The sequence below is a fragment of the Pan paniscus genome, chromosome 14, assembly GCF_029289425.2.
Source record: "Pan paniscus chromosome 14, NHGRI_mPanPan1-v2.0_pri, whole genome shotgun sequence".
Lineage (NCBI taxonomy): Eukaryota > Metazoa > Chordata > Mammalia > Primates > Hominidae > Pan > Pan paniscus.
Window position 1 is genome coordinate 19389684 of NC_073263.2, and position 18395 is coordinate 19408078.

General features: G+C 43.4%; 1 protein-coding gene across 16 annotated transcripts in view; it reads right to left on the reverse strand.

Annotated features, from left to right (window-relative positions):
• Nucleotides 1-18395, reverse strand: part of PSPC1 (paraspeckle component 1) — a 106577-nt gene that overhangs the window by 85402 nt on the left and 2780 nt on the right. For all 16 annotated transcript variants that reach the window (XR_609668.5, XR_008954733.2, XR_010109660.1 and 13 more), the window contains exon 2: nt 11751-12052. Coding sequence is in view for 6 of the 16 variants with exons in the window: in XM_055097134.2 (XP_054953109.1) it covers nt 11751-12052 (302 nt within the window). In the remaining 10 variants the exon portion in view is untranslated. The remainder of the gene's footprint in view (nt 1-11750; nt 12053-18395) is intronic.

Below are 18395 nucleotides of genomic sequence, written 5' to 3' on the forward strand. Positions count from 1 at the left end.
CAGCCTGGGCGACAGAGTGAGACTCTGTCACCAAAAAAAAAAAAAAAAAGTTAAAGCTGAAAATCCGACCTAAAACATTTCAGCGAAGTGGCTCACACCTGTAATTCTAGAGCTTTGGGAAGCAGAGGCGGGGAAGATGGCTTGAGCCCAGAAATTCAAGATCAGCCTGGGAAAGATGACGAGATCCTGTCTCTATAAAAAATTTTAAAATTAGCCGGGCACAGTGGCTCACGCCTGCAATCCCAGCACTTTGGTAGGCTGAGGCGGGTGGATCACAAGATCAGGAGTTTGAGACCAGCCTGACCAACATGGTGAAACCTCGTCTCTACTAAAAATACAAAAAATTAGCCGGGCGTGGTGGTGCACGCCTGTAATCCCAGCTACTCAGGAGGCTGAGGCGGGAGAATCGCTTGAATCCGGGAGACAGAGGTTGCAGTGAGCCAAGATCACGCCACTGCACTCCAGCCCAGGCGACAGAGTGAAACTCCGTCTCAAAAAAAAAAAAAAAAAAAAAAAAAAAATTTAAAATTAGCCAGGTAGCATCCACTACTCAGGAGGCTGAGGTGGGAAGATCACTTGAGCCCAGGAATTTGAGGCTGCAGTGAGCTATGATAGAGCCACTGCACTCTAACCTGGGCAATAAGGCAAGACGTCATCTCTAAATAAAAATAAAAATAAAAGATGTTAGCCAGACAAAAAGGGAAAAAGGGAAGGCAGAAGACACCAGACATTCAAGGAGAAAAGCTGGGATAAGGAAATGACAAGAGTGGGTGATGAAAGATATGACTAGAGGCCCTCCTTCTTCACTGTTTTCTTCAGTAAAATAGGAGAAAAGGAGAGTTCATGGAGGGGAAGAGGAATAAGCAGAATGGATGGCACACTGATATTAAAATTTCCTTTGAGATCGGCTCTTCACCATGCAAGGGGCATTAAAATCTATTTATACTACCTTCAAAACAGTGATGCTTCAGAGAGAAAAAACTAAGCTAGAGAGATGAAGGGTTTTTGGACTCCAAAAGCTTCTCCTACACATAATACCAGAGATTAACACAGACTTTAGATCCTAAATGTAAGAAAAGATACAAAATAACTTTTCAAAATTATTACTGAGTTAGTGAAGACATTTTAAGGAAACAGTTAAAGCAGGTATGGAATATCATGGAGTGGTGGAATGAGATTATAGAAACCTCAAATAAACTGAATAGGAACCCAAAGGTAAAGAGACTTAAGATGTGGTACTTCTAAAAGTACCCAAAAAGGCCCAGGGCCAAAATGAAGATGATGCATTTTATGGACCATTCATCCGCTGGAAGCTATGGCAGGGCCACAAACATAGAACAGTAACAGAATCAGATAAAAGGTGCACCTGAGCAGAGGCCAACAAAGAAACAAGCAAACCCCTCCAGTAACACAAGACCATCCCCCTTCAAAGAAACTTCAGAAACAGAATTAAGAGGGAAAAATGAACTAAGCAGATGATATGTCATTCATCAGAAATGACAGAAGTATATGAAGCCAAGGGAAACCGTAATCAGAATTAAGAGAAAACTCTGACATCTCTGTACTCTCAAATATGTTAGAGATTTTAACAAATTGTAAACTTTTCACATGTAAGTTTGGACCACTAGACAACTCTTACACAGTACGGGAGAGGAGAAGTACAGATTTCTAAGAGGGAACTTAATCGATACAAACAAGTTTATAAAGTCTCCGTCTACCACTCTATATATCATCTTGCTCCTACAATTCCACTTCTGAAGAGACATAAACCAGTGAGCAAAGATCAATCAGGCTGGGCGTGGTGACTCACGCCTGTAACCCCAGCACTTTGGGAGGCCGAGGTGCGTGGATCACGAGGTCAGGAGTTTGAGACCAGTCTGGCCAATATAGTGAAATGCCATCTCTACTAAAAAAAATACAAAAGTTAGCCAGGCGTGGTGGCACACGCCTGTAGTCCCAGCTACTCGGGAGGCTGAGGCAGTAGAATCGCTGGAACCTGGGAGGCAGAGGTTGCAGTGAGCCGAGATCGTGCCATTGCACTCCAGCCAGGGTGATACAACGAGACTCCGTCTCAAAAAAAAAGATCAATCACAACCACATTCATCTAATTACACAACATAAAAAGACCAAGGAACATGGGTATGTATTGTGTACAAGGGAATTACTTAAGGGACTGTGTCTTATTTTTATTTATTGGAACACATGCTAAAATGTGTTTCTATCTATGGTTTCATTGTACATACACCACTCCCTATAGAAGCTCCCTTTGTCCATTTTCTGACTCATCTTGTTTATTTCACTTTCATCTTTAGATATAACGAAAATTTGTAAAACTCAACCTAAGGCCGGGCACGGTGGCTCACAGCTGTAATCCCAGCACTTTGGGAGGCCAAGGCAGGTGGATCACTCAGGAGTTTGAGACCAGCCTGACCAACATGGTGAAACCCCGTCTCTACTAAATACAAAAAATTAGCTGGGTATGGTGGTACATGCCTGTAGTCCCAGCTACTTGGGAGGCTGAGGCAGGATAATCACTTGAACCCAGGAAGCAGAGGTTGCAGTGAGCTGAGACTGCGTCATTGCACTCTAGCCTAGGCAACAAGAGCAAAACCGTTTCCAAAAAAAAAAAAACTCAACTTAAATTCTGTTTACCATAGGTATTATAACTAAATTTATTCTTTTTTCTTGAGACAGTGTCTCACTCTGTTGTCCAGGCTGGAGTGCAGTGGGGCGATCACAGCTCACTGCAGCCTCAACCTCCTGGGCTCAAGATATCCTCTGGCTTCAGATTCCCAAAGTGCTGGGATTATAGGCATGAGTGACTACGTCTGTCCAGGTTACTCTTTTTGCAAATATAAGTATATAATAAGTACAAAACAGATCAAAAAGAAACAAATCAAAGTGTTCAACCATAATGTTAAATCTGAAGTTACTGCTTGGGTTTTTGTTTTTCTCCCCATTTTACCACCAAGTCAATCATTAGTTTGGTTATAAACTTGAAGGACTGAGAGAGAGAGGCTTCGGGACTGAGGCCTTGGGGTTTAGAGCAGGTTATGAGCTGCATAGCCTTTGGCTAGGAGGTTCCTGCGCTAGCTGAAGTTTTCTCTGAAGTTTTCTCATCGGTAAAATGGGATATCAGTGCATCATAGGGTTGTTATGATAACGAAAGAAGAAAGGTAGGGCACTTAGCACAGTTCTTGGTAAAGAGAGTTCATTAAATGAAAGTGAAGTCGGCCAGGCGTGGTGGCTCACGTTGGTAATCTCAACGCCTTGGGAGGCCAAGGCAAGTGTATCACCTGAAGTTAGGAGTTTGAGACCAGCCTGGCCAACATGGTAAAACCCCATCTCTACTAATACAAAAAATTGGCCGGGCATGGTGGCCGGGCAGCGGCTGTGGTCCCAACTACTCAGGAGACTGAGGAACGAGAATTGCTTGAATCCAGGAGGTGGAAGTTGCAGTGAGCAGAGATCACACCACTGCACTCCAGCCTGGGCAGCAGACTGAAACCCTGTCTCGGAAAAAAAGAAACTGAAGGTTTTTTCAGGGAGTAAGAGAGAGAAAAAGTATTTCAGTGTTCTTTCAGGCTTGAAAATACTAAAATTTAAAGTGTTAATTTATTTACAAAAAAACTTGAAAAATGTTTCATTGTGAAAAAACTTAAATAGCAAGTTTTGCAGAAGAAACAAGGCCCCCGAAATTCTAACATATGGAGAGGAGCTCTGATCACATTTTTGTGAAAACCACTTAAGACTTGCCTTTCTGTTGGATATATGCATAAGTTTACATAAAGTGAATTACCTATACATGCTTTTTTTCAGATATCCAATGTACTCAATGTAAAATGGCACCATTTTACGCACTGCATGCATGCACAATAATTTTTTTAACCATACCAACTGGTATACATCTGGGGTTTTCATGTTTTCTGTAATTATATATAACATCAACTACGTATTTGTGACTGATCTTTCCTCATTGTGGCTGATCTTTTCTTAGAACTGTGGAAACAAGGTAGAATATACAGTACTAAAAAAAACATGGTGACTTAAGGGCTGGGCAAGGTGGCTTGTGCCTGTAATCCCAGCACTCTGGCAGACTGAAGTGGGAGGATCATTTGAGGCCAGGAATTCCAGGTTACAATGAGCTATGATCGTGCCACTGCACTCCAACCTGGGTAAGAGCAGAACTTGCCTTAAAAAAAAAAAAAAAAAAAAAAAAAGGTGGCTTAAAAGATAATGCAATATTTTGCACATGTAATTTCTTTTTTTTGAGACAGGGTCTTGTTCTGTTGCCCAGGCTGCCATGCAGTGGCATGATCACTGCTCATTGCAGCCTCGACCTGCAAGGCTCAAGTGATCCTCCCACCTCAGCCTCCCACGTACCTGGGACTACAAGTGTGCACCACCATGCTTAGCTAATTTTTTTTTTTTTTTTTGTAGAGATAGGGTTTTGCCATGTTGCCCAAGCTACACATAATTTTTAAAACGAAGAATGTGTAATGATGATGACAATTTATTTCTGCACTGAATCACCCTTATAGACATGTACCATTTTGTGATGGTTTTTCATTTTAGCTCAGTTGCATATTTATAAGCATGGTTGAGAATAGTTGAATAGTAATGATAAAATAATTATCAGGATGCAGCCACGACAAACATGGTGAAACCCTGTCTCTAGTAAAAATTCAAAAGTTAGCTGGGTGTGGTGGTGCGCACCTGTAATCGCAGCTACTCAGGAGGTTGAGGCACAGGAATCACTTGAACCCAGAAGGTAGAGGTTGCAGTGAGCCAAGATCATGCCATGCACTCCACCCTGGGTGACAGAATGAGAGCCCATCTCAAAAATAATAATAATAATAATAATTACCAGGATGACAATATTAATAAAATATTTTATGATGGAGAAAAAATAAAATCACTAGGATCCGATAATGATATCTTAGATTTACAAAATGACACAATGGATCCATGTGGTAATTTTAAGAAAAGGGATCTAATTTTTTTTTTTTTTTTTTTTGAGAGACAGGGGTCTCACGACGTTGCTCAGGCTAGTCTCGAACTCCTGGGCTCAAGCAAACCTCAGCCTTCAGAGTAGCTGGGACTACAGGTGCCTACTACTACACTCAGCTTGTTTTAATTTTTTAAATTTTTCTTTTTGTTCTTTTGAAGACCTCTAAGAAATAAGGAAGTATCAGTCTTTACAAATAACTACAAATAACAAATAAAGAAATATCAATCTTTACAAAAAAAAGAAAGCAAAAAACTAAAACTGGATCCAATTAGCACTGATATTATATCAAGGGTTAATGTTGCTTTCCTAAAAAGTTAAGTAGCAATTTATACTTATCAGCAGGTTTTCCTAGATAACTCATTATTTTCAACAGGCAATGGAAATATTATGTTTTTCTTAAAGAATTTTTTTTGTCTAAAAGTAATCTCATTTAATGGAAAGATATGATAAAGCAAATAAAATGTTGGAAAAAGTAATCCCTTTCAAATATAAATATAAAATAGGAAAAGTACAAAATTATTTTTGTACTCTTCTGCACAGGAAAAGTGTGCAGAAAAGAGTTTTAAAAAGCAAGCCTGCAGCTGGGCGCAGTGGCTCACGCCCGTAATCCCAGGACTTTGGGAGGCTGAGGCAGGCGGATGACTTATGGTCAGGAGTTCGAGACCAGCCTGGTCAACATAGTGAAACCCCGTCTCTACTAAAAATACAAAAATTAGCCAGGTGTGGTGGTGAACATCTGTAATCCCAGCTATTCAGGCAGCTGAGGCACATGAATCGCTTGAATCCGAGAGGCAGAGGTTGCAGTGAGCCAAGAACATGCCACAGAACTGCACCCTGAGTGACAGAGACCCTGTCTCAAATCAATCTATCAATCAATCAATCAATCCTACCAGCCAAGAGCGGTGGCTTGTGTCTGTAATCCTAGCACTTTGGGAGGCCAAAACGAGCAGATCACTTGAGCCCAAGAGTTCAAGGCCAGCCTGGGCCACATGGCGAAAATACAAAAAGTAAAAAAATTAGCCAAGTGTGGTGGCACATGCCTGTGGTCCCAGCTACTCGGAAGGCTGAGGTGGGAGGATCATGTGAGCCTGAGGAGGCTGAGGGCATAGTGACCTATGATCGCATTCAGCCTGGGTGAGAGTAAGACCTTATCTCCAAAAAAAAGCTATCAATAAGAAATCGTTAGTTAACTGGGTGTGGTGGTGCATGCCTATAGTCCCAGCAACTTGGGAGCCTGAGGTGGGAGGATGACTTGAGCCTAGCAGGTTGAGGCTGCAATGAGCTGTGATAATGCCACTGCGCTCCAGCCTGGGAGGCACACTGAGACATTGCCTCGAGGAAAAAAAAAGAAAAAAAAAAAGGACAAGAACAATGGCTCACACACTTGTAATCCCAGCACTCTGGGAGGCTGAGGCCAGCTGAGACAGGCGGATTGCTTGAGCTCAGGAGTTGAAGACTAGCCTGGACAAAATGACAAAATCCACCTCTACAAAAAATACAAAAAGTAGGCCTGGAGTAGTGGCTCATGTCTGTAATCCCAGCACTCTAGGAGGCTGAGGCAGGCAGATCACCTAAGGCCAAGAGTTCAAGACCAGCCTAGCCAACATGGTGAAACCCCAGCTCTATTAAAAATACGAAAAAAAATAAAAAATAAAAAATTAAAAAATAAAAATAAAATGGAAAAGCAAGATCTATGACAATCTGAAGAAAGAGCATTCTCTAAGGAAAGAGAATAAGAGCACAATCTCTGACAAGATTGTGTTGTAAAACAGCAGATATAGCACGAATTTCAGTTTTAGTATCAATGCTTAATAGTCAAAAATAAGTTTTAAAATGCTTACAAATCAGCAACTAAGCTCCATAGAGCCAGGAAACAAAATTTTTTAAATTTCAGGGATCAATTACCTAAACCCTAAATTCCCTAAACCCTAAAACATCTGAATGATCCCAACCAGTAGCTGACAGCACCATACAATAAGCAAATACAAAGAACCTAAATAGCCAAAAAAATTTTTGAAAAAATAAAATTGGATGATTATACTACCGGATTTCAAAGCTTAGGGTAAATATGGTAATTAAGCAAGTACAATTTTGGAACTGACAAACTGGTCAATGAAACAAAAAAGTACAGATTTTTTTTTTTCCTGGTAACAAAGGGGAAATCATAAATTTTTTCAATTAATGGTGCTGGAACAACTGGAGACCTGCACGGTAACAAGGATTTTTACGTCACACTCAAAATGTATAAATGTAAAAGCTATAAAATTTCTCAAGAAAACATGAGAAAAGCTCTGCAATCTTAAGCAAAGATCATACAAGGACACAAAAAGAACAAACCATACAAGAAAAAAATTGATGAAATTTGGACTTCATAAAATATAAAAACATCTGCTCTTTGAGGGTCACTGTTAAAGTTAAAAAACTTTACATATGCAATGGCTCACACCTGTAATTCCAGCACTTTGGGAGGCCAAGACAGGAGGATAGTTTAAGCTCAGGAGTTAGGGACCAGCCTGGGTGACATAGCAAGACCTCATATCTACTTTAAAAAAAAATCAAAAAATTAGCCAGGCGTGGTGGCACATGCCTGTAGTCCTAGCTACTCAGCAGGCTGAGGAAGGAGAATCATTTGAGCCCAGAAGGTCAAGGCTGCAGTGAGCCGAGATCACTCCACTGCACTTTGGCCTGAGTGACAGAGCAAGACCGTGTCCCCCCCGCAAAAAAATAAATAAATAAAAATAAAAGAAAATTTAAAAACAAGCCACAGACTGGCAGGAAGATTTATAATACAGACATATCTAGATTTCATAATTCAGTAAGAAGACAATCTGCCCAATTAAAAATAACAAGCAGGGGCTGGGCGTGGTGGCTCACGCCTGTAATCCCAGCACTTTGGGAGGCTGAGGCAGGCGGATCACAAGGTCAGGATATCGAGACCATCCTGGCTAACATGTGAAACCCCGTCTCTACTAAAAATACAAAAAAAATTAGCCGGACATGGTGGCTGGCGCCTGTAGTCTCAGCTACTCAGGAGGCTGAGGCAGGAGAATGGCATGAACCCGGGAGGCGGAGCTTGCAGTGAGCCGAGATCACGCCACTGCACTCCAGCCTGGGCAACAGAGCAAGACTCTGTCTCAAATAAAAGAAAAGAAAAAAAAAATGAATAAGGGGGACATCTAAAAAAATGGACAAAAAATTTTAGATATTTCAGGAAAGATATATAATTGGCCAAAAAGCACATGCAAAGATGCTCATCATTAGTCATCAGGAAAATAAAATTTAAATCACAATGAGATTGCGCTAAACTAACTAGAATATCTAAGTCTAAAAACACCAAGTGGCAACTGGGCACAGTGGCTCACACCTGTAATCCCAGCACTTAGGGAAACCGAAGCAGGTGGATCACTTGAGGCCAGGAGTTCCTGACCAGCCTAGCCAACATGGCGAAACCCCGTCTCTACTGCAAAAAAAAAAAAAAAAAAAAAATTAGCCAGGCATAGTGGTGCATGCCTGTAGTCCCAGCTACTCAGGAGGCTGAGGCACAATAATCACTTGAACTCGGGAGGCAGAGGTTGTAGCAGCCGACATGGAACCACTGCACTCCAGCCTGTGTGACACATTAAGACTCTGCCTCAAAAAGCAAATTAACAAAAAATTAATAATAGGCTGTGCGCGGTGGCTCACGCCTGTAATCTCAGCACGTTGGGAGGCCAAACTGAGGTCTGGAGTTAGAGACCACCCTCACCAACACGTAGAAACCCCGTCTAACGGCCGGGCGCAGTGGCTCACGCCTGTAATCCCAGCACTTTGGGAGGCCGAGGCGGGTGGATCACAAGGTCAGGAGATCAAGACCATCCTGGCTAACACAGTGAAACCCCGTCTCTACTAAAAATACAAAAAATTAGCCGGGCGTGGCGGCATGTGCCTGTAGTCCCAGCTACTCGGGAGGCTGAGGCAGGAGAATGGTGAACCCGGGAGGCGGAGCTTGAAGTGAGCTGAGATCGCGCCACTGCACTCCGGCCTGGGGGACAGAGCGAGACTCCCTCTCAAAAAAAAACCGTCTTACTAAAAACACAAAATTAGCTGGGCATGGTGGCGCATGCCTGTAATCCCAGCTATCTGGGAGGCTGAGCCAGGAGAATCGCTTGAACCCGGGAGGCAGACGTTGCAGTGAGCTGAGATCGCGCCATTGCACTCCAGCCTGGGCAACAAGAGCGAAAACTCCGTCTCAAAAAATAATAATAAAATAAAATAAAAATAATAAAAATAAAAAATAAAAACACCAAGTGTGGGTAAAATGTGGAGTAACTAGAAGTCACTCACTCATTGCTGGTAGGAATGTAAAATGATACAACCACCACAGAAAAGAACTTGGCAGTTTCTTATACAATTAAACATACAGCAATTTACCCCTAAATATTTACCTAAGCCACATGAAAGCCTAATATTCACAAGAAGCCTTGTAAACAAATACTCATAGTAGCTTTATTCACAATGGCCAGTAGTTGTAAGCAACTCAAATATCCATCCATATGTCACGGACAAAACATAGTTATGTCCATACCATGGAATATGACTCAGCCATAAAAAGGAACAAAATACTATACACACAAAGATATGAATGAAATCTCGTAAACATATGCTGAGCAAGAGAAGCCAGACACAGAAGAATACATACTATATGATTTCACTTAATATTAGAAAACACAAAACTTATTTATAAATAAGAAATAGCTATCTAAGGCAGGTAGAGTGCAGAATAACTGTAAAAGGGCACAAGGGAACTTCTGTGGGGTAACAGAAGTGTTCTGTATTTTTATTATGGCAGTGTGTTACATGAGTACATATGTTTGTTAAAACTCACTGAGCTCAGCCGGGCGAAGTGGCTCACACCTGTAATCCCAGCACTTTGGGAGGCTCAGGCAGGTGGATTACCTGAGGTCAGGAGTTCGAGACCAGCCTGGCCAACATGGTGAAACCCCGTCTCTACAAAAATACGGGCCAGGCATGGTGGCTCATGCATGTAATCCCAGCACTTTGGGAGGCCAAGGTGGGTGGATCACCTGAGGTCAGCAGTTCCAGACCAGCCTGCCCAACATGGTGAAACCCCATCTCTACTAAAAATATAAAAATTAGCCGGACACAGTGGTTCACGCTTGTAATCCCAACTACTCGGGAGGCTGAGGCAGGAGAATCACTTGAACCCAGCAAGACTCCATCTCAAAAGAAAAAAATACAAAAGATTAGCCAGGCATGGTGGTGCACACCTGTAATCCCAGCTGCTCAAGTGGCTGAGGAAGGAGAATTGCTTGAACCTGGGAGGCAGAGGTTACAGTGAGTCAAGATCGCCACTGCACTGCAGCCTGGGCGACAGAGTGAGACTCGTCTCCAAAAAAAAAAAACAAACAAAAAAAACACCTCATTGAGCTCTACAACAGAATGTCTTTTATTATTTTATTATTATTTTTAATTTTCTTTTTAAATAGAGACAGGGTCTCACTGCAACCTTGACCTCCTGAGCTCAAGTGATCCTCCCATCTCAGCCTCCTGAGTAGCTGGGACTACAGCGCAAATAGCTGAGACTACTGTGCACTCCACCACGCTGCCCCCAAGATGTTTTTATGTTGTTGTTGTTTTTGGTTTTGTTTTTTAGGCAGAGTCTCGCTCTGTCGCCCAGTCTGGAGTGCAGTGGCACAATCTGGACTCACTGCAACCTCCGCCCCCCGGGTTCAACCGATTCTGGTGACTCACCCTCCCAAGTAGCTGGGATTACAGGCACGCAGCACCAAGCCCGGCTAATTCTTCATATTTTTAGTAGAGACAGGGTTTCGCCATTTGCCCAGGCTGGTCTCGAACTCCTGAGCTCAGGCAATCTACCCGCCTGGGCCTCCCAGAGTGCTGGGATTACAGGCATAAGCCACGGCGCCTGGCCCAAGGTACTATTTTTTTTGAGACAAGGTCACTCGGTCACCTAGGCTGGAGTAGAGTGGCATGATCTGGGATCACTGCAACCTCTGCCTCCAGGGTTCAAGCAATTATCATGCCTCAGCCTCCTGAGTAGGTGGGATTACAGGGATGTGTCACCACGCCCAATTAATTTTTGTATTTTTAGAAGAGATGAGGTTTTGTTTTTTTTTTTGAGACAGAGTCTGTCACCCAGGCTGGAGTGCAGTGGCATGATCTCGGCTCACTGCAACCTCCGACTCCTGGAGTCAAGTGATTCTTGAGCCTCAGCCTCCCCAGTAGCTGGGACTACAGGCATGCACCACCACGCCCGGCTAATTTTTGTATTTTTAGTAGAGATGGGGTTTCGTGCCATGTTGGCCAGGCTGGTCATGAACTCCTGACCTGAGGTGATCCGCACACTGAAAGTCTGGGGCTTGAGCCACTGCACCCCTGAGGTGCTTTTTATTAATGTAAATTAGGTGTCAATAAAGCTGATTACAATTTCTGAAAGGATTACCTTAAGTTTATAGATTTTACTTTGTATATATGTTCATTAAGTTAAATGAAATCATTATACAAAACACTGCGGAGATTTAAACTCTGAAGTTTGAAGAAAGTACATGACTCTTGACTCCTACCAGTACACGAAAATTTCTTATTTATATTCACTGAATATTTACTCAACACCTACTTACCATATGCTAGTATGAACTGCAATGAAAGACAGAATTCCAAAACAGAGAGAAGCCCATATGTAACTGGATAGAAGAAGGACAAGATATTTAAAACTTACGTTGTTAGCAAGAATGCCCCATCACCACATCTTTCCAGAGCCTTTCGTGCAGGAGGTTTTGCTGCAAACTCTACAAAACCTTTTCCTGTAGCTCTACCGCGATCATCCACAACCACAACAGCTTTCTCTACTGGACCAAACTGAGAAAATGCTTGCTCTAGCAGCTCATTGGAAACAACTGGAGAAAGGTTCTTGACAGTCAAGGCTGCTCCATGTGTAGCGAAGCGAATCCGTAGAGGTCTGCTCTTGAGAATGGTGCCGTCCAGCTCTGCTTTTGCAATTTCAGCCAGGGTTCTGGATTCCTTTTTAGGAAGAAAAAACATTTTTAAAAGATGACAGTAACAGAAAAAATTCAAAACAGTGTTTGGCTTCTAGGGAGAACTAGGTAGCTTTAGCAAATGGCTGACAGGGTCGATTTGATTTTGTATCTTTTAACTTTGGTATCACATGGTTTTTAACTATTCAATGATCATTTTAAACATTTTAATTAAAAGGTCCCAACTCCATTGTTTTGTTAAAAGTGATCATTTAAAGATTAGCTCTTCATAAGGCCAGTTACCAACTATTAAATATTCAAAGCAATATAGTTTTAAAATCTCCTACATATATTAAAAACACATATTAACAACTTGACTAGAGGCTGGGCACAGTGGTTCACCCCTGTAATCCCAGCACTTTGAGAGGCTGAGGCAGGCGGATCACCTGAGGTCAGGAGTTTGAGACCAGCCTGGCCAACGGGGTGAAATCCCGCCTCTACTAAAAATACAAAAATTAGCTGGGCGTGGTGGCGGGTGCCTTAATCCCAACTACCTGGGAGGCTGAGGCAAGAGATCTCTTGAACCTAGGAGGCAGAGGTTGCAGTGAGATGGCACTACTGCACTCCAGCCTAGTGAACAGAGCAAGACTCTGTCTCGGAAAAAATAAAAATAAAAAAACAATAATAACTTGACTAGAAACTATCAACAAAGGAATAATTCTCCATACCCCCTTTATGTTTTTATCTCATTGTTGTTTTTTTTTTTTTTTTCTTGAGACAGAATCTGGCAGTGTCACCCGGGCTAGAGTACAATGGCGTAATCTCGGCTCACTGTAACCTCTGCCTCCTGGGTTCAAGAAATTCTCCTGCCTCGGCTTCCCAAGTAGCTGGGATTACAGGTGCCCGCTACCACGCCCAGCTAATTTTTTGTATTTTTAGTAGAGACGGGGTTTCACCATGTTGGCCAGGCTGGTCTGGAACTCCTGACCTCCAGATTTGCCCACCTCAGCTTCCCAAAGTGCTGGGATTACAGGCGTGAGCCACCGCACCCGGCCTGTTTTTTATATCTTAACAAAACATCCCACCTCTCTACAGCCAGACAAATCACCTTTTCTTTTTATTTTCATTTCTCTTCAATTTTATATGTAAAAACTGTTAGTTCTTGGGTTTTTTTTTTCAGGGGAGGGAGGTGTCTGAGACAGGGTCTTACTCTGGTACCCAGGCTGGAGTACAGTGGCACAATCATAGCTTACTGCAGCCTCAAACTTTGGGGCTCAAGGGATCTTCCTGCCTCCCGAGTAGCTGGGTTTCCGGGTGCATGCCACCAAGCATGGCTAATTTTTTAATTTTCTGTAGAGATGGGGGGGTCTCACTATATTGCCCATGCTGGTCTCTCGAACTCCTGGCCTCAAACAGTCCTCTCGCCTTAGCCTCCCAAAGTGTAAGATTACAGGTGTGAGCCATCTTGCCCTAGCCAATGTCTTCTTAATGACTTCTCCTGAAATACTGGCATGGGTTACACATTTCTCACTATTACATGAAGAGAACCAAAGGCAACATTCACGAGCTATAATAGTTCTCGCCATTATATAAAGTGTACATATACACTTACTATAAACTAAAAAATATGCTCATTGCTGAAACTACAAGGTAAGAGAACTTCATTCTACTGGGAGAATTCAAAGTTGGTGTAGAATATGGGCAGCACCTAAAACAATAAATAAGGAACTGGTAAATTTAACAGAAGTATGTCTTTTTCATTGTGTTATGGGAACTCTCCAAGGACAACTGAAGAGGCTTTATATGTATATGTAAGAAGAATACAAACATACTGTCTTATGAAAATTGTCTTAAGGTCACAAGAGCTCTTTATTCAATCCCTAAAATGTTCATGACAGCTTGAAATTATTGCCCTTTATTGCAAAAATCTACCTATAGAATTATTTTTACAAAAACAAATGAAGTTACCCTTTTTAGAGATATAGTCATCCCTCTGTATCCATGGATTCAACCAAAAGTGGATCAAAAATATTTGGGGCCAGGCCCAATGGCTCACACCTGTAATCCCAGCACTTTGGGAGGCTGATGCAGGTAGATCACTTGAGGTCAGGAGTTCAAGACCGGCCTCCTGGCCAACATGGCAAAACCCAGTCTCTACCAAAAAATACAAAAATTAGCCGGGGCATGGTGGTAAGCGCCTGTAGTCCCAGCTACGTGGGGGACTGAGGTGGGAGAATCTCTTGAACCCAGAAGGCAGAGGTTGCAGTGAGCCAAGATCACACCACTGCACTCCAGCCTGGGTGTCAGGGACAGACTCTGTGTCCAAAAAAACAAACAAAAACAAAAACAAAAAAGAAAAAGAAAGAAAGAAAAGCAAACATTTGGGAAAGAAACAATTTAAAATTGACAGGCAGGGTAAGGGGCTCACACCTGTAATCCCAGCACTTTGGGAAGCCAAAACAGGAAGAATCCTTGAGGCCAGGAGTTTTAAGACCAGCCTAGGCAACATAGCAAGACCTCTTCTTTATTCCTTTAAAATAAAAAAATAAAATTTAAATAAAAGAAAATAAATAGGCTGGGCGCAGTGGCTCATGCCTGTAATCCCAGCACTTTAGGAGGCCGAGGCGGGCAGATCACGAGGTCAGGAGTTCGAGACCAGCCTAGCCAGCATAGTGAAACCCCGTCTCTACTAAAAATACAAAAAAAAACAAAAACGAAAATTAGCCAGGCATGTGGCACGGGCCTGTAGTCCCAGCTACTCAGGAGGCTGAGGCAGGAGAATTGCTTGAACCCGTGAGGCAGAGGTTGCAGTGAGCTGAGACAGTGCCACTACACTCACGCCTGGGCGACAGAGCGAGACTCCGTCTCAAAAAAATAAATAGACAAAAAAAAAAAAAAACCAAATAATACAGCATAACAGCTATTCATACAGCATTTACATTGTACTAGGTATTACAAGTAATCTAGAGATGATTTAAAGTATACAGGAGGATTGCATGGGTAACATGGAAAAACAATGCCATTTTTACACAGTATAAGGATTTGAGCATCTACGAATTTTAGTACTGGAGGAGGTCCTAGAATCAATCCCCCACAGATACTGAGGGATAATTGCATTCTAAACAGTCGTTTTGTTTATTGCTTTTAACTCACTAGTAACAGTAGTAGCAGCAAGCACTTAATAAACACCTAAAAAGAGATGGGTACTTTCTTACCTAATACATCATATAATCCAACAACTCTTAAGAGGTAGACTTTAGAAACAGTCTTGAAAGTGAGAATAGGGCCGGGCACAGTGGCTCACGCCTGTAATCCCAGCACTTTGGGAGGCCGAGGCAGGAGAATCACGAGGTCAGGAGATTGAGACCATCCTGGCTAACACAGTGAAACCCCGTCTCTACTAAAAATACAAAAAAATTAGCCGGACGTGGCAGTGTGCGCCTGTAGTCCCAGCTGCTGGGGAGGCTGAGGCAGGAGAATGGTGTGAACACGGGAGGCGGAACTTGCAGTGAGCCGCGATCGCACCACTGCACTCCAGCATGGGTGACAGAGCAAGACTCCATCTCAAAAAAATAAAATAAAATAAAATGAGAATAGGAAGAAATATGAAGACATTTAATGGGGTGATAATACGTATATTTTGATAGGGGTTTGAGTTAAACAGACATATACATTTGTCAAAATTCACAAACCAGTGGCCAGGCATGGTGGCTCACACTTGTCATCCTAACACTTTGGGAAGCTGAGGAGGAGGGATCATGTAAGCCCAGGAGTTTGAGACCTGCCTGGGCAACATAATGAGAGAGACCTTGTCTCTACAAAAAATAAACAAAATTAGCTGGGTGTGGTGGTGTGTGCCTGTGGTCCCAGCAACCTGAGGGGCTGAGGTGTGAGGATCACTTCAGCCCAGGAAGTGGAGGCTAGAGTGAGCCATGATCATGCCACTGCACTCTAGTCTGGGCACTCTGTCTCAAGAGAAAAAAACAAAAATCACCAACCAGTACACTTAAAATGTGTACCCTTTACTATATGCAAATTTTTTTTTTTTTTTGAGATGGAGTCTCACTCTGTCACCCAGGCTGGAGTGCAGCTGCGCAATCTCACTGCAAGCTCCGCCTCCTGGGTTCACGCCATTCTCCTGCCTCAGCCTCCCGGGTAGCTGGGACTACAGGTGCCTGCAACCACAATCGGCTAATTTTTTGTATTTTTAGTAGAGACGAGGTTTCACTGTGTTAGCCAGGATGGTCTCGATCTCCTGACCTCGTGATCCGCCTGCCTCGGCCTCCCAAAGTGCTGGGATTATAGGCGTGAGCCACCGCGCCCGGCCTACTATATGTAAATTTTTAAAACCCTAAAAAATAATATGCTGGGCATGGTGGCTCACGCCTGTAATCCCAGCACTTTGGGAGGCCGAGACAAGTGGATCACCTGAGGTCAGGAGTTCAAGACCAGCCTGGCCAACATGGTGAAACCCTATCTCTACTAAAAATACAAAAATCAGCCCGGGGTGGTGTCATGCCTGTAATTCCAGCTATTCAGGAGGCTGAGGAGTGAGAATCGCTTGAACCTGGGGAGGCAAGGCTGCAGTGAGCCCAGTGTGCCACTGCACTCCAGCCTGGGTGACAGTGAGGCTCCATCTAAAAAAAAAAAAAAAAAAAAAAGAGGCCGGGCACAGTTGCTCACACCTGTACACCTGTAATCCCAGCACTTTGGCAGGCTGAGGCGGGTGGATCACCTGAGGTCAGGAGTTCGAGACCAGCCTGGCCAACATGGTGAAACCCCATCTCTACTAAAAATACAAAAATTAGCCGGGCATGAAGGCGGGCGCCTGTAATTCCAGCTACTCCAGAGGCTGAGGTAGGAGAATCGCTTTAGTCCAGGAGGCGGGGGTTGCAGTGAGCCGAGATCACACCGCTGCACTCCAGCCTGGGCCACACAGCAAGACCTCAGCTCAAAAAAAAAAAAAGATAACTTTTACATAAAAATTTTCACCAAATGGCGAGCTGTCTCTGATGTCCAAAAAATAAATAAATGCATTTATAATGTTCAAAATGTAATGATTATTTAACCTGAATTTTAAGGAAATTTCCATATTTCATTATTATTAATAGTTTGCGAATATTTACCCTTCTCTTGAAGCCACTTACATGTTGAAGTGTTTGCCCTAAAAAATACAGTCTCACCAGGCACAGTGGCTCACGCCTGTAATCCCAGCACTTTGGGAGGCCAAGGCAGGCGGATCACGAGGTCAGGAGTTTGAGACCAGCCTGACCAGCATGATGAAACCCCGTCTCTACTAAAAATACAAAAATTAGCCAGGCGTGGTGGCACACACCTGTAGTCCCAGCTACTCAGGAGGCTGAGGCAGGAGAATCGCTTGAACCAGGGAGGCAGAGGTTGCAGTGAGTCGAGATCGCGCTACTGCACTCCCGCCTGGGCGACAGAGTGAGACTCCCTCTCAAAAAAACAGTCCCTTGGCTGGGCGCCGTGGCTCACCCCTGAAATCCAAGAACTTTGGGAGGCCAAGGCGGGCGGATCACGAGGTCAATAGGTCAAGACCATCCTGGCCAACATGGTGAAACCCCGTCTCTACTAAAAACACAAAAATTGGCTGGGCGTGGTTGCATGCGCCTGTAGTCCCAGCTACTCCGGAGGCTGAGGCAGGAGAATCGCTTGAACCCAGGAGGTGGAGGTTGCAGTGAACCAAGATCCCGCCACTGCACTCCAACGTGGTGACAGAGCAAGATTCCGTCTCAAAAAAAAAAAAAAATTACACTATCTTAAAGGTTTTAGAAGATTAATTTTTTAAAAAAGAAAAAAAGTAATAAAAATACCGTACCATGTAATTACAATTTTCTCTACATATTAAGATTTTGTATCGTCCAGACAGAGAACCCAATTTTGAAAATCAAAGTTCCAGGCCGGACACAGTGGCTCACCCTGTAATCCCAGCACTTTGGGAGGCCAAGGCGGGAGGATCGTTTCAGCCCAGGAATTCGAAAGCAACCTGGGCAACATGACGAAACACCGCCTCTACAAAAAATACAAAAATTAGGCAGGCTTGGGGATGCGTGACTGTAGTCCCAGTCCCAGCTACTCGGGAGGCTGAGGTGGGAGAACTTCTTGAGCCCAGGAGCTGAGATCGCGCCACTGCACTCTAGCCTGGGTGATAGAGCGAGACCCAGTCTCAAAAAAAAAAAAAAAAAAAAAAAAAGGCGTAAACCTTAGCAATTTTTGTTTTGTTTTGAGACGGAATCTCGCTCTGTCGCCCAGGCTGGAGTGCAGTGACGTGATCTCAGCTCACTGCAGCCTCTGCCTCAGCCTCCCAAGTAACTGGGACTACAGGCGCGCACCACCACGCCCAGCTAATTTTTGTATTTTTAGTAGAG